At 40.4% G+C, this 20,754-nt stretch overlaps 1 protein-coding gene across 2 annotated transcripts in view; it reads right to left on the reverse strand.

Annotated features, from left to right (window-relative positions):
- The window catches only part of CNTNAP5 (contactin associated protein family member 5), a 775,716-nt gene that overhangs the window by 43,973 nt on the left and 710,989 nt on the right, over positions 1 to 20,754 (reverse strand). For both annotated transcript variants that reach the window (XM_014732391.3, XM_070241766.1), the window contains one exon: positions 857 to 987. In XM_014732391.3, coding sequence (XP_014587877.2) covers positions 857 to 987 — 131 coding nt within the window. The remainder of the gene's footprint in view (positions 1 to 856; positions 988 to 20,754) is intronic.

The raw sequence follows: 20,754 nt of genomic DNA on the forward strand, positions 1-20,754 counted from the left end.
AAGAAAACAATTTCGTCTGCCAAGAGCAAAGATGAGGTTGCAATTGTTGGCGGTATAAGGAGGGAGGAAGAAGTTTAAAATTGTCATCTAGGAGATCAAGAGAGTGGATGAATTAAAAAATATTCAAGGTGTTTGCTGGGCAGATGTAAGGGCTCACTTGAGGTCATGATTCTAAAGGGGATCATCTGGACTGTCCCAATTCTTTATTGTGATCTGTCATTGCCTGCTGCTGCTCCTTATACCAAGACCACCGGATTTTGTGGAGTGCCTGCCATTCACTATGCTTTTTCAGACAGCTTTGCTTATGTTCACTTGGGCTCTCTGCCTGAGCTCTTTCCTCTCTCTTCTGCATTGAGCCAACTCCTACTCAACTTCGCGACCGAGTTTATGCCTAACTTCCTCTGGAAAGTATGTACTGATGCCCAGATGAGATCAGTGTCCTCCATGCTCCCATATCGCCTGTGCATACTTCTACCCTAGCCCTTGACAGTCCCTTGTGATATCTTCTACACCTGTGTGTCTTCCTCATTATACTACAGTTCAGGGGTTATCAAATTTGAGCAGGCATCAGAATCACCTGCTACCTCCCCACAAAAAAGTTTCTGATTAAGTAGATCTGATGTGCGGCCCTAGACTTTGCATATCTAATAAGGTCCCAGGTTATGCTGATGCTAGCTGCAAGTGGGGAGCACACACTGAGAACCACTCTTCTAGTACTTCCAAGGCTGGGGCCAAGTGTGGCTCATATCTGTTTCTAGAATTTGGCTCCACACTTGGCTCAGGTGGGAAGCTCAGAAAAGTTCTATTGCGCAGCCAAGGCACATTTGACTTAATGAGTGGAAGGGAAGTAAGTTACCTGAATGGTAAGCTCTCTTCCCTCTCGGTTAATCTTCAAGCGGTGCATCCTTCTGTTGGCAAAGTTCTCTACATCAATGGTGAATACATGGATTTCTCCCTTGCTCAGCTGATAACGAACTTGTAAGCTTCCTTGAAAGAAAAATATTAGAAATAAGAATTAAAAATAGGACCCAAATATGCAAAACTATGATCTTACTTTTAATTATCATTACTGTTTTCTAGGGACCTATGTCTCAATTCTTTCAACATTCAAATTTTCAAAGATATTACAGATGCTTTTACTATAGCATCTGGGTCCATGTAGAGAATCCTGAATATAACTGCAAAATTAGTGTGTGCGCACACGCACATGTGCGTGTGTCTTAGCAGAAACCAAAATACCAATTTGGAAAATAAAACAACCATAAGTTTACTTTGTACTTGGATTGTGAAATGCAAGATAGAACTAAGTCCTTTTACACTTTCTTCAATTTCTACCACTTCCTATAATTCCCTTTCTTCCTAATCGTCTTGATGAGATTCCAGAATACGTAATGTGAAATAAGATTGTAAAATAATCTAAGGCAGGAAGGGTAGAAGAAAGTAGTTTGAGGCTATAAGGTCATTCCCCAACAGTCAGCCAATAGAAGAAGCTCTCTCCAGCTAATCTCAGTTCTTCTGATTCCTTCTCTCCTCTTGGTTCTGGCCATTAAAGATTTCCAAATGTGATTGTTTTGGTTATTTTATCACTTAAAGAATGAATAATAGCTCCCCAGCAGTATTTGGTGCTGAGAGGAGTTGTGCAAGAGTGGTGCTATGGATGTGCAGACATGGGGCAAGGGGACCCCGGGCTGCCAGGGGTAGGCAAGGCCGATCTCATGCACTATTGGGAGACATGCTCTTCCAGCCACCTTCTAATTCTAAGAATCTGGGTGTTTTAATATTTAATTTAACCCAATAAACTAAACCATCGTGTGATAATTATGTGTCAGGCATGTGATAAATACCACATTCCTGGAGGGCATTTGGACCCTTTTATCATCCCACTATTTGGGTAATTCATATACACATACATTCCACATACATATTCTGTACGTGTCTGTCCATTTTAGAAATCACTTCTATTTTACACAGCTTTACTAACACCTGCCTCACAACCATCCATCTTACATGTCAATAATCTCAACAGGAATTCTGTCTGTTAAAGTATTCTGAAGCTTCCCCAACATCCCAGTTTATGTCTAAAACACCTCAGCTAGTTCTTCTAGAGCCATACAAATATTGATCTCACCTTCTTAGGAGTTTTGATGCGATCATTGCCTCCCAAAGTAACCCAATATGATAGCCTGAAACCTCTCGCTAACTCATTTTCACATAACTCATAGGAGAAAACTCAATCCATGATTTTTCAAAATAAGTTTGACACCACTAATGGCTAACTTCCAGTCTTCTACGAGTCACTGGGGTGAGATGGAGAACAGTGTGGGGTCAGGGCCAGATGCTCAGGAATCACCTTGTCCCCCAGCATCTTCTTCAGCTATTTGGTCAGTGAGCTAAGAGGCATTTCTCTCCTTCCAGTGTGTACTCTGGTGACTCAGCAGATTGCCATCAGCTTCTTGGAGGGCATTGCTGTGTCTGCTTGTCTCTGCAGAACCCTAGGCCCCAGAACTCTTCCCCGCCCTTAGGCCCTCTTTTACTGCCTTCTTTATGCTTCATCTGAATGCTTCCATTTCCCCTCTAGAGTTTCCTATCTCCAGCTTCCCTTCCATTAGTGTTTCACATAACGGTAAACATAGCAAGTTTATGGTCCCATAGACAGTGAACTGACTGAGGGAAGGTGCTGTCTACAAACCTAATATGAAGAAATGGATCATCCTGCCTAGGAGTTCACTACGATTTATCTAAGGCATTATAATGTATTCTCTCCTAATTGGTATCAATTTTTTTCTGTTACTATATATTAATATTGCTACTGTATAAAGAGCATACATCTTTGTGTATGTGCATATGGACTGATAAGATGTTCACAATGTGGGAATTAGAAATGAAATTGATTTGAGCCCCACATAGGCCCTTTTTTCCAAATATTCTTTCTGAATAAACATATCTATAATGGAATGAACTTTTGTTTTCAGAGTGTACCTGTAAAATTCTAACAGATCTTGTTAATGTTGAAGCACTCTAGTTGTATCTAGCCTCATTTTTTTTTAGGTCTTCAGGCAAAATCCACCTCATTATTTTTGGAATTAAACAACAGGTATAATCAATGAGAATGTGAAAATTACAGACTAGAAACTCAGAACTGAAAAGTCCAAATAATATCTAGTCCAGCATCTTGAGTCGGGCCTCAGTTGTTCAAGAACATCATTTTGTTTCGTTTTAACTTATCCCACTTTTCCAGTCTTCCTACCCTAATCGGTCTTCCACACTGCCATTAGTGGAGTATTTTAACACAAACTTGGACATGTGACACTAGTGCTTAAGAAATTCGAAGGCTCCCTAATTTTACACAATACATCCCAACTTCTTAGCCTGACATTCAAGGACCTTTTCCCTTTTCTTACTTTTCCAACTTTATCACATACATGTTTTTTATATCTTAATCACACCAGAACACTCAGTATTCCCCCAAATAATGCACCTCCTTGCATTTGTGCATTTTTTCCCTCTGCTGGAAACACCCTTCTGCCTTTTTATCTGCCTGGCAATTTCCTCCTTCTTCATTAAGATCCAGCTCATGTGACCCCGGTCTCTACTTGCCCCTAAGACTGATATAATCTTTCCTTTTACTATATTGTTACTGTACTCACTTTTAGTAACAATCTCAATTTATCATGATTCTTTTGTCTTTCTCCTTGAATTTAAGCTCCCATAGGAGGAATAGTTGCTTATTCAGTTTTGTGTCTACAGAGAATAACATAGGGCCTGTTATCTTAAGTGTCCAGAAGACATTTGTTGAATAAAATAGTCACTCTGGAGAATTTTATTACCACTTCACCAAAATTATAAACTAACAATTATTCAATGCCTACTGTGTGTCAGACCCTAAATAAATAAATGGTTATATTGTTATAGTTCCATCTTTAAGGAGTGTATAATCTAGTTGGAGGAGGCAAAAGCAAGGTCATACTTACCTGATATTATATGCCCACCATGTATTAATCTTTTAACCTGGCACTAAAAGTATTTTTTCATCAAATCCTCAGATTAGAAAATAGAATTTCAGAGAGGTAAAAAGCTCCACAAGTAACAAGAAATAATAATAATATTCATAATGAAATGGGACTCAAACCCCGGCGTGCAGAACTTTATGTTCCTTCCACTACCCCAGGCTGCTTCCAAAGAGATGTGTAGTCAGGTAGATGGATGAGTGGATGGATAGAGAAGTGGGTGGTTTGAAGAAGAGAAACATGGATGATTTGTTAGACAATACGGAATACATGTTCTGTGAATTCAAAATAATAAGCAGTTACAAGAGTTGAAGCAATTAGAAAGAGTATTTCAGAGAAAGAGGTTTATTGAAGGAAGGTAGACATTAGCTAGGCAAAAAACAAAAAAGCATTATACTTACATAGCTTTAGAGATATAAGTAGAGCAATGTGGTTAAATTTTACCATGCTTGAGTCAGTAGAACTGTAGGATAGTAGAGCTGATGAGAATCTTAGTCTTCAACCAACCAATCTCATTTTTTTTTTTTGGGGGGGAAGATGATCCCTGAGCTAACATCTGTTGCCAATCCTCCTCTTTTTGCTGAGGAAGACCGGCCCTGAGCTAACATCTGTGCCCGTCTTCCTCCACTTTATATGTGGGATGCCTACCACAGCATGGTTTGCCAAGTGTTGCGTAGGTCTGCACCCAGGATCCAAACCAGCAAACCCCGGGCCACTGAAGCAGAATGTGTGCACTGAACTGCTGTGCCACTGGGCCGGCCCCAACCCCCTCATTTTAGAAGATCGAAAAACTAAGACCCTGAAACCTCCATGTGAACTTGGAAGAGAGTAGTAAAGAGAGAGGTCACATGGAGAAGGCTTGGACTAGAATGACAAAAATGTGGACTTGTTCTTGTATAAAAGGATCCCAAAAAGGGCTTTAAACATATGTGTGACTGGGGTGCTCTATACAAAGTGATATTTTAAGAAAATTAGCCTGGAAATCCAGTGTGCATGTCAGACCTAAAGGGGAAGACACGAAGCACTACCAGCTCTCACAAACATCAAATGGAAAACCCATGATGGCACTGGACCACCACTGTGGAACAGGAATCCATGCTCATATTTCCATAAAAAGAGCACTGTCAGTTTCTTGCTTTATCATTTCACTGTGAAAGAAGGAACTCTTCTACATGTTGATTCCTGTCCATTCCCTATCAGTCCGTTTCAGTTCCAGACTTACACAGCTTCCTATGTGCCCTTTAGTTTCTACTAATTAGATCATCCTCACCAGTCTTTCTATCTATACTGCCTCACTTAGTGGTATGACTCATCCACTGGTTGCTTAGGTAAAAACTCTAGGAGTCATCCTTATTGTGTTTATTTCCTTCACCAGCACCCCTACACACCTCCCACACATCCAAGTCATCAGCAGCCCTCTGGTCGCTCCAAAGTAAATTCTGCATCTCTGTACCTCTTTCCAGCTTAACCACCACACCCTCATTCAATCCATCAACATCTCTCACCTGGACGATTGCAACACATCTGAGCTCATCTCCCAGGTTCCAGTCTTATCTCTTCTTTCCCCTATCCCAACCATTCTCTACACAGCAGTCAACCTTTTTAAAGTGTAAATTTGATGCCATTGCTTAAAATGCTTTAACGGCTCCCCAATACACTTAGAATAAAATTCAAATTCTTTCCGTGGCTCTAAGACCCTATATGATCTTCCCCTGTACCTCTTTGATCTCATTTCATTTCACACTTGCCCTCAATGACTAATTCCCATCTAGTATAAACCCACCTCCTGACCCTCTGTGTGCTGGGTTCCCTCCTGCTCTAGAGTCTTTCCACCTGCTTTTTTCACCACCTGGAAGGCTCCTCTTACAGATCTTTGCCAGAAGGCCCCTCCTCATTCATGGATCAGGTGTGATCATGAAGCAATGCCTTCCATTTCCATGCACATCTACCTCAGTACCTCCATCTAACAATGTTTTCCAAATTATTAGTCATGATTGATAAGTACCTCATGGAATCAGTAACAGAATTCAGTATTTATTATTACCAATTGCTGCCTCTCCATAATTTCAATTCTAAGCATTCTATTCTCCGACCTCAACCTCCTCCCTTTCTGGGTCCCTTCCTCTAATACCTGGATTCTCATAATCCTTAGTGTAAGGATTATTCTCACCAACTACTCAGTGTTCCTCAACCCCTTCTTGTTCTCTCTTACCTCCTTACCCAGCTCAAATCTCCTGGTCCATCACTATGACCATCCTTTCATATGCAGCCTCAATTTCCTTCGCCCATTCATACTTCATTGACTGAAGATATTTGGTTGGCAGAACCATACTGCTAAAACCCAACCTTCACTTATTCTGCCTCTGCACAGTTTCGCTGGCAGAAGAATAAGAACTGCTCTTAATCAACTTTAACTTAATCACAACCAACTTCAAGTGGGCCTTTCTTGTGTCCTCTCAATCTCATTGTATTTTCTAAATATTTCCTAAGTCCATTCACCTGGCTCTGATAAATATTTAATGGCTTCTCTTCTTTCCTCAGGTCCCCAACTCTAACTTCTTCCTTAGTCTAAGCTAATGACCTTGCCTCCTGCTTCTTTACGAAAACTGAACCAATGAGAAAAGAATTTCCACAAATCCTGCCACCATATTTAATAACCTATCAACTTCTGAACCCATATGCTTTGTCTTCCTTTCTATTAACTTAGATGGACTGTCCATGCTCTTATCTTTTGTCAACTTAAGCATTACTTTTCATTCTTCTCACTTCTTTGGAGATATCACTCAAATAATACTCTCTACCTTCAAATTTATCTCATCCTCTCTACTACATCATTCCGTTAGCATTTTTCCTATCTTGATGGAAAAAATGAAACATCTTTGACTTTCTTAACCTTAGCTATTGCCATATTTCTTGATCTCTTCTGGTCTACGATAAAGCTCTTGAGGTATTATCCATACTTCCTGTCTCCAACTCCTCTTTTCTATTTGCTCTTAAACTCCTTCAGTAACATTTCACTCCAGGGTCTTCACCAAAACTTCTATCGCCTAGGTGATCACTGACCTTCATGTTGCTAAATCCAATTTTCCAATCACAATCCCCATTTTACTCTCATCAACATTCTATATAATCACTATCTTTTACAAAACTCTTCACTTGGTTTTGAGAACATTGGTCTCTCCTGTTTATCTTCTTACTTCACCGGCCACTTCTTCTGCCTCTCCATTGCTGATTCCTCTATTTATTCCTGACCTCTTAATTCTCAAGTCCAAGGGTTCAGTCTGGGGACTTCTCCCTATCAACACTCACTACCTTAACAGTCTCATACTGTGCTATGTTTCCACATACTATCTCTTTGATTTCCTAGGGCTGCTGTAACACATAGTTCTGGAGGCTATAACGCACAATTCTGGAGGCTAGAAGTTTGAAATCAAAGGACAAGCATGTCTGTATTTCCTCTAAATGCTTAAGGGAAAATATTTTCTTGTCTCTTACTAGTTTCTTATATCTCCTGGCAACCCTTGGTGTTCCTTGGTTTGTAGCTGCATGATTTTGATCCCTGCCTCTACTTTCATGTCACATGGACTTCTTCCCTCTGCGTGTCTCTATGTGTGTCTGAATCTCTGTATCCATTTCTCCCTCTTCTTATAAGGACACCAGTGATTGGATTTAGGGTCCACTCTAATCATGGCATGATTTTGTCTTAACTAGTTACATCTAGTATGACCCTATTTCCAAATAAGGCCACATTCTGAGGTTCTGAGTGGACACGAATTTTCGGGGGACACTGCTGAACCCAGCATACTATCTAAATTCAGACCAATTTCTTTTTTTTTTTTAAAGATTGACACCTGAGCTGACAACTGTTGCCAATCTTCTTTTTTTATTTTTCTGCTTTTTTATCCCCAAATCCTCCCAGCACATAGCTGTATATTTTTAGTTTTGGGTCCTTCCAGTTGCGGCATGTGGAACGCTGCCCCAGCGTGGCCTGATGAACGGTGCCATGTCCGACCCCGGGATCTGAACCAGTGAAACCCTGGGCCACTGAAGCAGAGCCCATGAACTTAACCACTCAGCCATGGGGCCGGCCCCCAAATTTCTAAATTTATATCTCCAGCCTGGTTTTCTCCCCGCAACTCCAGACTCCTCTATTTAATTACCTTCTCAACATCTCTACTTGGATACCCAATAGGCACCTCAAACTTAATATGCCCAAGATTCAATGCATCATCTCTTCTAAACCTATTCCTTTTATGACTTTTTCCATCTCAAGCAGTGGCAATCCTCTACTTCCGGGTGCTCAGACAAAAAGTCTTGGAATCATCTCTCATGTCTCTCTTTCTCTCATACCCTATGCCTGATAGGGTATGACACAGTTTTATGCCCCAACCCTTTCAAAATATGTCCTTGGTCCAACCACTTCTTCCACTTCCAACCAATTCCATTATTACCACCCCCATCCAATCAACCAAGATTTCTCATCCAGGCTATTTTAATAGTTTCATAAAAACTCTTTTTCCACCCTTAACTCCTTATAGAATACTCTGCTCAGAACATCTGGAGCAATTCTGTCGAAGTATAAATTAGATCAATCACTCCTCTGCTTAAAGCCCTTCAATGGGTTCCCATCTTACCCAGAGTAGAAGGAAATATCTTTGTTGTGATTATAAGGTCCTAAGGGCTTCATTACATTTCTCTTCTTATCACCTACCACATTGCCTCTTCTCTCCGGGGCCCACCCACAGTGCTTTCCTTACCAGTTCTCCAAGAACCAGTACACATCTGTCTCAGGACTTTGCATTTCCTATTTTCTCTGTCAGGAATGATTGTCTCTGGATATTCACGTGGCTTCTCCACCCCATTTCCAACTCCTTCAGTTCTTTATTCAAATATTACTAGTTTCAAGTGTTTGTCTCTGATGATCATGTTAAAAACTGCAAGAATCCCACCCCATGCATACATATTCCCTTTGCCCTGCCCTTTTTTCCTTGGTAGAGCTTATCATCTTGTAACATTTTGCTTCTTGTTATATTTATTACTTATGCATATCTTCCTCCACTAAAATGTAAGTTCCATAAGGGCAGAGATTTAATAAAATAGAAGTCTAGAATAGAAAATATAGATATGGTCCACCATATTTAGGGAAAATATTATTTTAGACATCAAAACCCATCCTGAGTCACTATGTGAAAACATTTCTTGCTATGGATTTTGGTCAGCCAAATCTGGTCATTGTTGGAAAGGCCTGGTCTTTCAAATAACTAGCTTTTATAGTATTTATTACCAACCTGCTCATTTCTTAATTTGTACTTTTTAAAACTTGTTTGGTGATTTTCATCCCCCATTTAATTGTAAGCTCTATGATAACAGAACTTTACCTGTACTTTCCCTGGAGTATTCACAGTGTCAAGAAAAATGTCTAGCATATAGTGGGGGCTCAATAAATATTTATTGAATGATTATTTTATGGAATGAATAGTGAATAGGTAGTTTCAGTAATACATGAAAAATATTTCCTTTATCTCACTCATTCTTAAATATATATAATGCAAACACTTATTTAAGATTGATAATATCCTTAAATTATCATTATTATAGCTATAAATGCTAGCTATGTTATTATTATGACCAGTATCATCAAAATATCATTTCTTGCCCACTTTTTCTTTTTTTTTTGAGGAAGATTAGCCCTGAGCTAAGTCTGCCACCAATCCTCCTCTTTTTGCTGAGGAAGACTGGCCCTGGACTAACATCCGTGCCCATCTTCCTCTACTTTGTATGTGGGACTCCTGCCACAGCATGGCTTGTCAAGCAGTGCATAGGTCCACGTCTGGGATCTGAACCAGTGAACTCTGGGCCCCCAAAGCAGAGCACGCAAACTTAGCTGCTATGCCACTGAGCTGGCCCTATTTGTTGCCCACTTTATTCTAAGGAGTGTCTTAAATGCTTTTCTTATATTTCATCTTGAGATCTCAAAAAATATGACATGCACATAATTATTTTATGCTAAGTTTGTATATGGGGAAAATTTAGTTGGTCTAACCTTACTGGACATTTCCCACAGACCTTCCCTCTAATCTGCCTGTGCATTTCCCTGAAGGGTAGCTGTCATGCTTTGCATCCCTTCCTTAGCAGCCACCATATAAGGACAAAGCATTTAATAAAAGCCCTTTGGATGATGGCATATGTCTTCATGATAATTCCACTTAGACTTCACAGAGAACACACTAAAAAACAATTTGTTGACATTCTGAAGCCAAACTCAGTTGTTCAGAGTGTCCTCAAATCCTTGCATGTACAACTGAATGCAAAATTTAATGAGATGTCTCTAAATTAAAACAAAACTAAATTTTCTGTTTTTAATCTTCTTGGCAAAGAAACAGTTCATACTTAAAAGAATTGCAAACTCCATAGAAGAAAAAGTCAATTTTCACGGCAAAGTTAAACATTAAGGTTGTTCTCCCTAGCTTCTATCTTGGGCAAGGTGAGGACAGATTAGAACCGAAAAGAATCAGCTACCCTAGAAAAAATATTCTCAGCTATTTGAGAATTTCTCATGAGTCAGTAACTGCAATGTGTTGAGCATTCCCAGATCCACTCAGCTATGATGGTTTTCTAGGCCTCACTTCATTTCTTATTCAAAAACAACCCTGAAAACTCTCAGAGGAAGTAATAAACAGGTACCAAATCCTCCAGCCTATTTGGTGATGAGTTCTGGTTTACTTCATTTAGCCTTAGTCTGAGCACCTTAATAAGCAGCAATTATCTTCTTCTATTTCAGTGCTTCTGCCTACATTTGCACAAAATATTCCACAGTCTGTCTTATCTTTAACTCAAAAGTCATTTGCATAGAAAAAGAGTCCCATTACTGGGAATAAATGCAGACCAACTGCCCCTCTTCCATGGCACTCTGTCCAGACAGGTTTCCCTATTGCTGTATCATGTAATGGGAGGCTTTTTATAACAACAATAAAAATACGTTAAATTATGAAATGAGGAGTTTCTTTAATTTTTATTTTTCACTTGATATGTAAGAATGAAACTAACCTTGTTCCTCTGGCTCAGGCTTGTCCTCTGGATTCAGTCTGAACAGCATGCATAAAAGGTACAGTCCACAAACTCCACAGGAGAGGCCGGCTGATTCTTTATGTGCTTAGAGATTTCACTGAGCTACTAAAGATCTGTTTTCCTTTCATCTGAGACCCAATTAGAGTTCACTTACATTTAAAAACTCTCTCCTCTTATTCGTATATGATTTATGGGGTTTGAAGGCAATAGTCATTAGAACTCAATGTCGTAATTAGTCTTTAAAGTATTCAAGATGAGGCAGCTTTGTAAATTTTATGTTCACTTTTTACGATCCAATTGCTTTTGAATATAGATGCTTTTGATCATAGCTCTTAAAACCTTCCAATATTTGGAGCTAATCTTAGTTCTCTGTGTGTTTTGGAACATTCTTTAAAGTTCTGATGACCACAGATACTGACAATATAAAACAATGTAAATTCACAGAAATATTGCATCATGATTTGTGATTTGATACCTGCTTGGCAAAAATGCCACTGAGAGCTGCTACTTTTCTCTAGCAAGGTGCTCCTCCTCATTTCCTTATATCTCCCTTGGTTCCCAGTCAGACGTGAGCCAGAGCAAGCCCATCATCAACATGCAGCAGCAGAAGGTCCACATCTGTGATGAGCCAGGAATGGTGTTATGAACACTGGCTTAGAGAAGAAAGACACAGCCTTTCTCCCAAGAGATGCACAGCTTAGTGAGCAATGCAGAACAATAAGAAAACTATTATAATACAGTGAAGAGAAATGCTGGAAAAGGATATGCACAGGGAAGAAAACTGGAAAATCAGGGAAAGCTTGCCGGGAGTAATAAGTCCTGAATTGGAATTGTGAAGAACACATAAAAGTTAGCCACATGGACAAGAGGAAAAAAGAGGAAATGGAGTATCAAAGGCAGGGAGAAGGAGAAGAGGATGGATTGCATGTCTGTGGTTGGGTGGAAGGTAGGCATGCAATAAGTAGAAGACAATACTTAATAAAAATTTGGGATGTGAAATAACACTGTTCTTTAAGGAAGCCATTGCCTCTATCAGGCCATGATTTTTTCAACTCATTATTTCGCTTTCTCTGAATGCTACTCATAAAGAGAATTTCAAAAGTACTGCTGTAGATGACAGCTTTGATACGTTTTCTAATGATGTCATCCCAGGCAACAGGGTGGGTGGTGGCTTGACCTGCAGCACAAGTACATTGGTATAACAAGCTGAGCTATACTGCATTTGATAATCAGTCTGAAAGTTATCCTCAGCATCTAATTCTGTGTGCAACACTTAACAGAAGTGGTGAAGAAGTGACATTCAAGGAAATGTCGGTTGAGCATAGAATGATGATCTTTTTAGAAGTTTAAACATGTGAAAGTTGTAGCATGGTCAGAACAGTGCCTGCACTCCTGGGTCTGTGTGTTCTCCTGATCTCTGTCAGTCCCATACAGCCTGCCAAGTGCAGAGATTGAAAGCAATTAGTGCTGTTTTCAGCACTTTTGTAAACAAAAATATAAATGATGGTCAATTAGAAATGATTTCCTAACCATTTTCTAAAATCATTAACGGGTAGTATAACTAGCTCATGAATAACTTCAGGCACTTTTTACAATGCAAAGTCATCAAGACACAAGCATAGGATCTGGTTTAATGGCATAAAGACAATGAGATGGAGATCTTTCCTGATGTGTGGGGCTCCTGCAGATTCTACTGGTGGAGTCCCACCTGTTCAGAAGTTTTGGACCTTGTCCAGGATGTTGTTCCTTCTGGATCCCTTTTTCTTTCTTATTCCAACATTGGCTTTAAAAATGGGAATGTTGATTTGCATCTGAAAGATGTACTCAGAGACAGGGATGGAAGTGAGAAGTGGTTGAGGAGTCAGTGAAGGTTCTAAATGGAGAGTTTTGTAAGATATACTTTAGAAAAATCAAAAAGAAAAACCCCAGGTCTCAGTGAAGGGAATGTCCTAGGGTGGTGATGAGTGGGAGACAGGCAAACCATCTAAAGGCCTTTAGGAACAGTTTAGCAAAGACTGGATAAGATAAAAGATAGTTGTAAGAGAGAAACAGACAGCAGAAACAAGGGGATTTGGTGGTAGGTTGGATGTATCAAGGCAAAGAGAACCATGACCCCAGAATCCCAGGTCTGGGGGTAACCTGAGCCCAGCTTACTGTCTAACTCCCTCGCATCACTCACCTGCTTCTCTCTGGCCAGCTAGACCATCCTTCAGCTCCTCCACACACCATCCTGCCTCTTAAGAGAGCTTCTGCACACACACCATCCCCTCCACTGAATCAACCCCAGCTAATTCAGAAGCAGTGCCTACTCTTCTTATCTCAGCGCAAATGTCTCTCCCTCAGGAAACTTCCTTCGTGTCCCGCTCTCCCCATTTTTGATATGAGCTCTCATAGTGCCCTGTATTTTATCACATGAAACTTTTCACAGTTTGTAATTATATTTCTAGTGGTGTGGTTATTTTATTAATATGCAACTTTTACAATGGAATGCAAACTTCAGGAGGACAGAGATCCTGTCTATTTTACTCATCTCTGTATCTTCAGTACTTATCAAAGATATCTGGCATACAGTACTTAATAAATAGTCATCTAATGAATGAAGGAATTAATTAGTAGCTTCAATAAGTCAAGCAATACAGAAAGAAAAATGAAGCTTTAAAATGGGGAGAAAGAGGTTTTAATCACTGAACTGTATGTGGGATATTAGTTAGGGCTTGGCAAATAGAAGAAATGTATGGACTGGAATTTTGGGAAGAAGTAGAAGCTGGAAATGGAGATCTAAGAGCCACTTACAGGGAAGTTGTGTAGACTGCAATCTATTAAATTCACAGTCAGCCATGTATAATAATGTATAACTTTATATCAAGTTAGAAATGTTGCCTTCAGGTTACTCGCAGCTCTTCAGCCTCAAAGACTGGTTATAACGTATCAAAATAAAAACCGTGTCTTTCATAAGATGCCCCATACCTCTTCCAATGACAGAATCATTGTAGAGTTCCATGACATGATGGCTCAATCCAAATCTTAAAGTGGTGTACCTATCAACATGTTTCCTGAGAGGCAAGGCAGAGTAGCAGTTATGAATAGCCAGTCTGCCTAAGTCAGATCCCAGTTCCTCTACATGACACCAATGGGGCCACAGGCAAATCAAAGGGACTCTCTGTGCCTCCCCTCCCATGTGTTCAAAATGTCTATAATCATAATATGCACTTGACAAAATTGTGAGGACTGAAGCTATATTAAGTACTATAACATTGATATATGTTAACTAATATTATACCTACCATTTTGGTTATTCTTTAATCTCTCTGAAGCTACATTTGTAGGAACTCCATAAGGAATAAAGATAAAGAATGCATCATCATCATCATCACTAGGTGGCTTGGGCTTGATCCTTTGTGTCATCATTTTTGTTGTTGTTAAAATGATTCTGAAAAGAGCTCTATTAATGCAGCACCATATTAAAGAGCTCAATTTACACAACAGGGAATTGGAAAGAAGCAAGTGTGGTGTTGAGCACTGAAACAACCGCCTGGAGAGCTGGTCTCATTACCAATTGATATCAATTGAATGTGTACAATTTGCTAGGTACGCAGCAGCCTAAAAGAATTTTGAAAGACCTAATCCTCATCTCAAGTTCAGATTTCTGCTTAGTGAAAGGGAAATTTCGGAACAGATGATTTCCTGAGCAAAGCAGGTTTATATAAAAATGAACCAGTGGCTCTTATTTATTTACTGTTTTGTAAACAAAACTGTGTCCAAAATATCACATTTGCTAGATACTAATTCAATTACAGTTGAATTCTGTGCTAAACCAAAAAATGGCCCATATAATTCTTCCACTGCTTTCCCTGAGTGAGGGACTGAAAATAGAGCAAGCTGTGAAACAAACAGGTCCATCCTACCTACATACATTTCATCTAGATAAATCCCTCCCATAGGAAAATAAATGAGTTATTTTACCCAAAGATGAGATTTAGTTGTTAAGGTGCTTCAAAGCCCATAATTAACTCAGGATCATAAAATTGTAGCCCATGCTTTCTATACTCCTTCTCCCCTCATCTTTATTGTTGATTAACGAAAATTTCTATGGGCCAGAGTTAGTATAAAGCCATGTTTTTCCTTCTAAAGCCACTTAACTTCACCTACCAGGTTTTTAAAACCCAGTTACAAAGTCTTTCCCTCACATGTTCAGGTTCCATTTTGGTAAAATCAGGCCAGTTAATAGTCCACAATTCTTTCTTACAGCAGAAGATGAGAGGTGGTTATTCTCGCCCTTGGGTTGTGAGGGCCTCGCTCCTGTTAGAATGCTGAGAGAAGCATAAACTTAAATCCTTAGAGATGGTGTCTTAGAAATCAGAGGCATTATTTATTGTTTGCAGTTCATATTTGCAAAGTGCTTTGAGCTCTCTGGGGAAAAATGGAATACAAACACTAGGTGTGTGTATAATTAATAACTCTTCAGTAGGGATTATGGCGTCTCCCAGTAAGAGCGTATTTATACACTGACACTCACAAAAGACAGTAAAACAATTTGAAAATAACCCAAGGCATATTCCCCCTGGATGTAGGGCGAATTCATTTGTAGAATGCTCAAGAACATGGACGGAAACTATCACACAAACAACACATTTCAATCAGCTCTCATCCCAGGAGACCACAGCACAGGTTCTTGTGGGAAATGGCTCCACCAGCCTTACTTGAGGACTGGCAGGAAGGAGCAGTGATAGTCATTAAAACTAAGTGTGCCAAGTATCCTCTCCCAAAGAAACATAAACGAAAACAGAAAACCAATCACGTTTCCTAATTCTTCCCTCTATAAACAGTAGACAAAATGGCCATATGTGCTTGACCTGAACATATGGATACCATGAAAACCTGTAAGGGGGTGAACTATCTGTGGCAGAAACAATTTCATTTTAGAGGCCACTTTTAGTTTTAGATGACATTACAATTTAAATACCTGCTCTAACATACTAGGTTGGGATAAAACTACTAACATACAACTGTATTTGTGTGTGACTCTGCACTTTACACAGCATTCTGCTAACCATCCACTGACTCCAGAGTTTTGCAGAAGAGGTCTGAGGTGAATAACTTTATTAAATTTGCTTCTAGCCACTTTTTTTCCCTATAGTCATCCCCTGGAAAATGCTATCTTTTTCCCAGTGTCTCTTCATTCTGTTTTCCACCCTCCCTGCCTTTAAATCTTTCTCTGGCTCACCAGAGAATAAAGTTGAAGTTTCTCATCATGGGTTACCAACCTCAGTTCCAACTCCTCTTTCCTCCCTCTCATATGCCTTCTATCCAGGTCTGAGGAAGGCAATGAGGAGTCAGCCTCCTCACTGGGAGAGTGTAAGGGGCAATCTGTTTGCCATGGCATTAATGTCCTCCTTCCTGATGACAGTATGTGTGATCTGGGACAACAGACACCTGAGTGCATCTGTGCTAGGTCAGTCAGCATAGAAAGAGTTAGGTGGCCTTTCTATGGTGTGTGAGCTTTGACAAGTCACTTAACTTCTCTGCTTCATAGAGAAAAATAAGAATATTAATATCCACTTCACAGAAGTTTTCTTAAATTTTGAAAAAAAAATGTATGTTTCAGCCTTGCACAGAACACAGCATTAAACAAATAAAAATTGTCTGGAAGCCAGACTCCTAGCACCACGCCAGGGCTCAGGGCAGTGCTAACGGCATACCAGGGTTTGACTGTATAACTCAGACCTCATTAGTACCACACTACACTTTCTAGAGTGGATCTGGATGTGGCCACCCAGGAAGACGCTCATCCCCAGGCAAGCCTTTCCACATTCTAGGAGCTTGGCCAGAGGCGCCACACGGAAACGTCGGCCAAGTTCTGCATCAACCCTGGCAATTTGGCAGTGTATATCTAAGCCCTTAAAAATACATGTAGATCTAGCAATTCCACATCCAGGAATTTACCCTGGGCAACAATCGAGGCCCCAAAGATTAATTCAGTAAGTAATTCATCATAACATTAAAACAAAACAACAGCAGCAAAACATTAAAAATCAACCTTCATATCCAACCACAGGGAAAATGTGAACAAACTATGCAATCTAATACAGTTTATCTGCGTGTATATAACAATACGGAAAGATTCTACAACATAATATTAAATGAAAATAATTCTAAGACTATATGCTTAGTCTGATTACATTTGTATTTAACAGCGATAGATAGAGAGAGAGTAGTCGCCATTAATTATGCTCTCTGCACACTGTGTAAGGCACTGTGATAAGTGCTTTTCCTGTTGTCTTATTTAATACTCACAATAACCCTTCAGAGTTGATATTAGTTGGGAGGCCTTTGAAAGATATCTTGAAAGCAAATACAATAGAACAAGGAGTTGAGGAGGCACCTGCTGAATATGAGTGGTGCCTTCAATGTCACAGCGCATCTGAATCCATGGTTTTGATTTTGCCCAGAGCTTCCATGACGTGATTTAGGGGAGCCGCTGTCCCGTTACTTACAGATCACGCAGTGCCAGCCTCTGCTTCCAGTGCCATTCAACAAGAAATATCTCCTGGCAGCTTGCAGAGGCCTTCTGCTGCAACACCTCCCCTTTATAGCCTGGATATTTAAACATGAACTACCTCTCTCTGCGTGGAACAGCTGGCTAGGAAGCCTGCGTCTTAATTAGCTGTTTCTCCCTGGGGATTTGTGCTCAGTAAATTCACTCTTCAGAGAAAGTACAGCTGGTGAGATGAAACAAGAGTCAATTGTCTCAAAATTTGTTTTTAAGGGAAACATCATTTGTGAATGTGTGTGTGGGGGTGGGGAGCCTTTGTATAAAAACGCTAGACTTCAGGTTCTGAACTGAGAGCCACTCAAAGCTAAAGTCTTGGCCATGGTGGTCAGAGCAGAGTATCTGGTGCAAATCTTGGATCTGCCACTTTATCTGCAGTTTATTTAAAACCGCTCTGCCTCAGTTTCCTTATCTGTGATTTGGGATGACACTTCCAGTGCCTACTTCATAGGACTGCACTCAATGCAGAGTCTGGAATGTGGGAAGTCGTGCACAATTTTGTTCCCTTTTAATCTTCTTTTATCTCTTGGGTTTGTGTGCAAAGCACATAGTGGGTCTTTGGAAACATCCGTTAAGCAAATATTTATTTTAGACTTATAGAGAAGCCATTTCTCAGGCAAATCAACTATATAATCACAGCTCAGAAATGACTGAGAGGAGAAACAAGCCTGCATTTTTTGAAAACCTACTATGTGGCAGATATGGTGTTAGGTGTTTTATGTATTTTTCGTTTTTATAACAATTGTTTTTTGAGGAAGATTAGCCCTGAGCTAACATCTGCTGCCAATCTTCCTCCACTTTATATGTGGGATGCCTACCACAGCATGCCTTGCCAAGCGCTGCTATGCCTGCACCCGGGATCCGAACCAGCGAACCCCAGGCCACTGAAGCTGAACATCCGAACTTAACCGCTGTGCCACCGGGCGGGCCCCAATAAAACAAAATTTTAAGAGTGAGAAGTAGACATCGTTGTCAAAATTTATGGCATGGAAATGGTCTCTGAGAGATTAAACAGCTATTGTAAGGTCACGGCTATGCTGGCATCAGGACTCCACATATGATCTGTCAAACCACAACACTCTGCTTGTCACCAAAGTCTATTCCCCGTGCATGGCCCACTGTCAGTGCAGCTCAGAGGAAGAGCAATTTGGAGCCACCAGGAGACAGCTTTCCTCCAACTCTATGTCCTGACACACAAGGGACAGTTCACCAAGGCCAGACACAACTGGTGACAGCAAGTTAAAGGGCTCCCTGTACATGAAGACCCTTGATCTGAGACAGTCGACAGCAAGGAAGGCAGGAGAAAAGCCACAGAACACAGACAAAAGAACGCAGCTGCCTTCAGCGTGACACTATTACAACATACAACAAGCAGTAGTGTCTGCTATCCTGACAGAGAGCTACTTACAAAAGGATACATCATGTGTAGTTGATAATTGCAATATAGAAACAAAAGGTATTACACAAAACAAATACTGAAATAATGGTGTTTTATTTAAAAATCACATAAGGATGTAAGTGAGCCGTGGTCTCCCTTTGTCTTCAGATACTGCCTAACTGTGAGAGGCCCAGGGTCCCTGACTGAGGTGCTGCTGTCCAGGGGGCTTGAGTCTCTCCCAGGAAGGTGATGGGAGAAGAAGGTCTCGGTTACTGTAGGTTATGCTGGGGGACAAGGGGTCAGGTCTGGGAGGCCTCACGACATCCTCATCTTCATGTCTGCAGAGATGCTGCAGTGTACCCACTTGGCTTCTCAGAGATGACCAGTTTATGGATGCCAACCACCCCAGGCCTGCCTGGACACTGTGAGGGTTGAGGGGACTCATTGCTGAAAACCCCTGTGGCCCACTGACAGCACAGTGTGCCCGGAACGTGGTTGGGAAGCTTTCCCAGCAGTACCAGTTTCCTGATGATAAGAATCCTCTTGGATACTCAGTAACAATCAACCTTTCTGGGGCCTCATCACAGACCCACTTAATCTACATCTTCAGGAAGAGAACTGGGAAGGTATATGTTGAACCAACTGCCCAGGCGAGTTTTATTGCAGGGAAGTTTTGGACACGTTGTTTGGTTAAGGTAGTGATTCTCACACTGGAGCCTGCATCAGAATCACCTGGAGAATGTTAAAGCCCAGATCACTGGGCCCCAGCCCAAAGTTCCCAATTCAGTAGGTCTAGGGTGAGGCATCAGAACATGCATTTCTAACAAATACCCAAGTGATATGGATGCTGCTGGTCCAGAGACCACACTCTAAGAACCTCTGGGTTAAGATAACACATCTAGTCCTGGGTTGATAGAAGAGGGGAGAAGAGGAAAGCCTGAGCTTTGATCCAGAATAAAGCGATCAGATTCTGGGAGGGGCTGGGAATTTGCCCTGGAAGGCCCACCCACTATCTAAGCTCCCCACGTTCTCTCTTTACCTCCCACCATACACATTTCTTGGTTTCCTTAACATGCTTGCTCCCAACTCCAGCCGTACTCCACCAACAAATCTAAATATCTCCTGGGCTCAAACTGACTCTGAAAAAAGGCCATGCAACTAACTCAAGATATTTAGCTCCATTAGTATCTCAGGAAATGAGATTAAACAAGATTAAATATTTTGGAAAGGTTTTAAACAGGGTAGGAATATGGTCATAAAGTTTCTTAAACCAAAGTACCTCTTTCAGTTTTGAATATTTAATGCAGTCATAAATTTCTGGGTAAGGTCTCAAAATCCAAATGATTTAGATTTTTCAAAATACCATTTGAAAATTATGTGTTAACTAAATCAATATAATATACAAGTATTTTCATTATATAAAAATATCAAAGTATACTAAAATACAAGAATACCCAAAACAGAGATTTAAATTCCTAAATTTACTACGTTTTATTAAATAAGCCAAGGTGATTTAGAAAGATTCCTGAACCTTCTTACTTTTCTACAAGGACACTCTTGAGGTTCTAATAAAAGCTATGCATTCTGTCCACAGAAAAATCTCACAACACACGTAAATCTAACATCAGAGGTTCTGGGATATGCTGTGGGGATCACCATCGCGGCCCTGTTCCAAGAACGCCTAGTGTCCAGACTACAGCGGGTCTTCTGCAGAAAGTGTATTTCCTCTCCTCCTTCGCAGATTCCAGAAT

This window comes from Equus caballus, chromosome 18 (assembly GCF_041296265.1).
Source record: "Equus caballus isolate H_3958 breed thoroughbred chromosome 18, TB-T2T, whole genome shotgun sequence".
NCBI classification, from domain to species: Eukaryota; Metazoa; Chordata; class Mammalia; order Perissodactyla; family Equidae; genus Equus; species Equus caballus.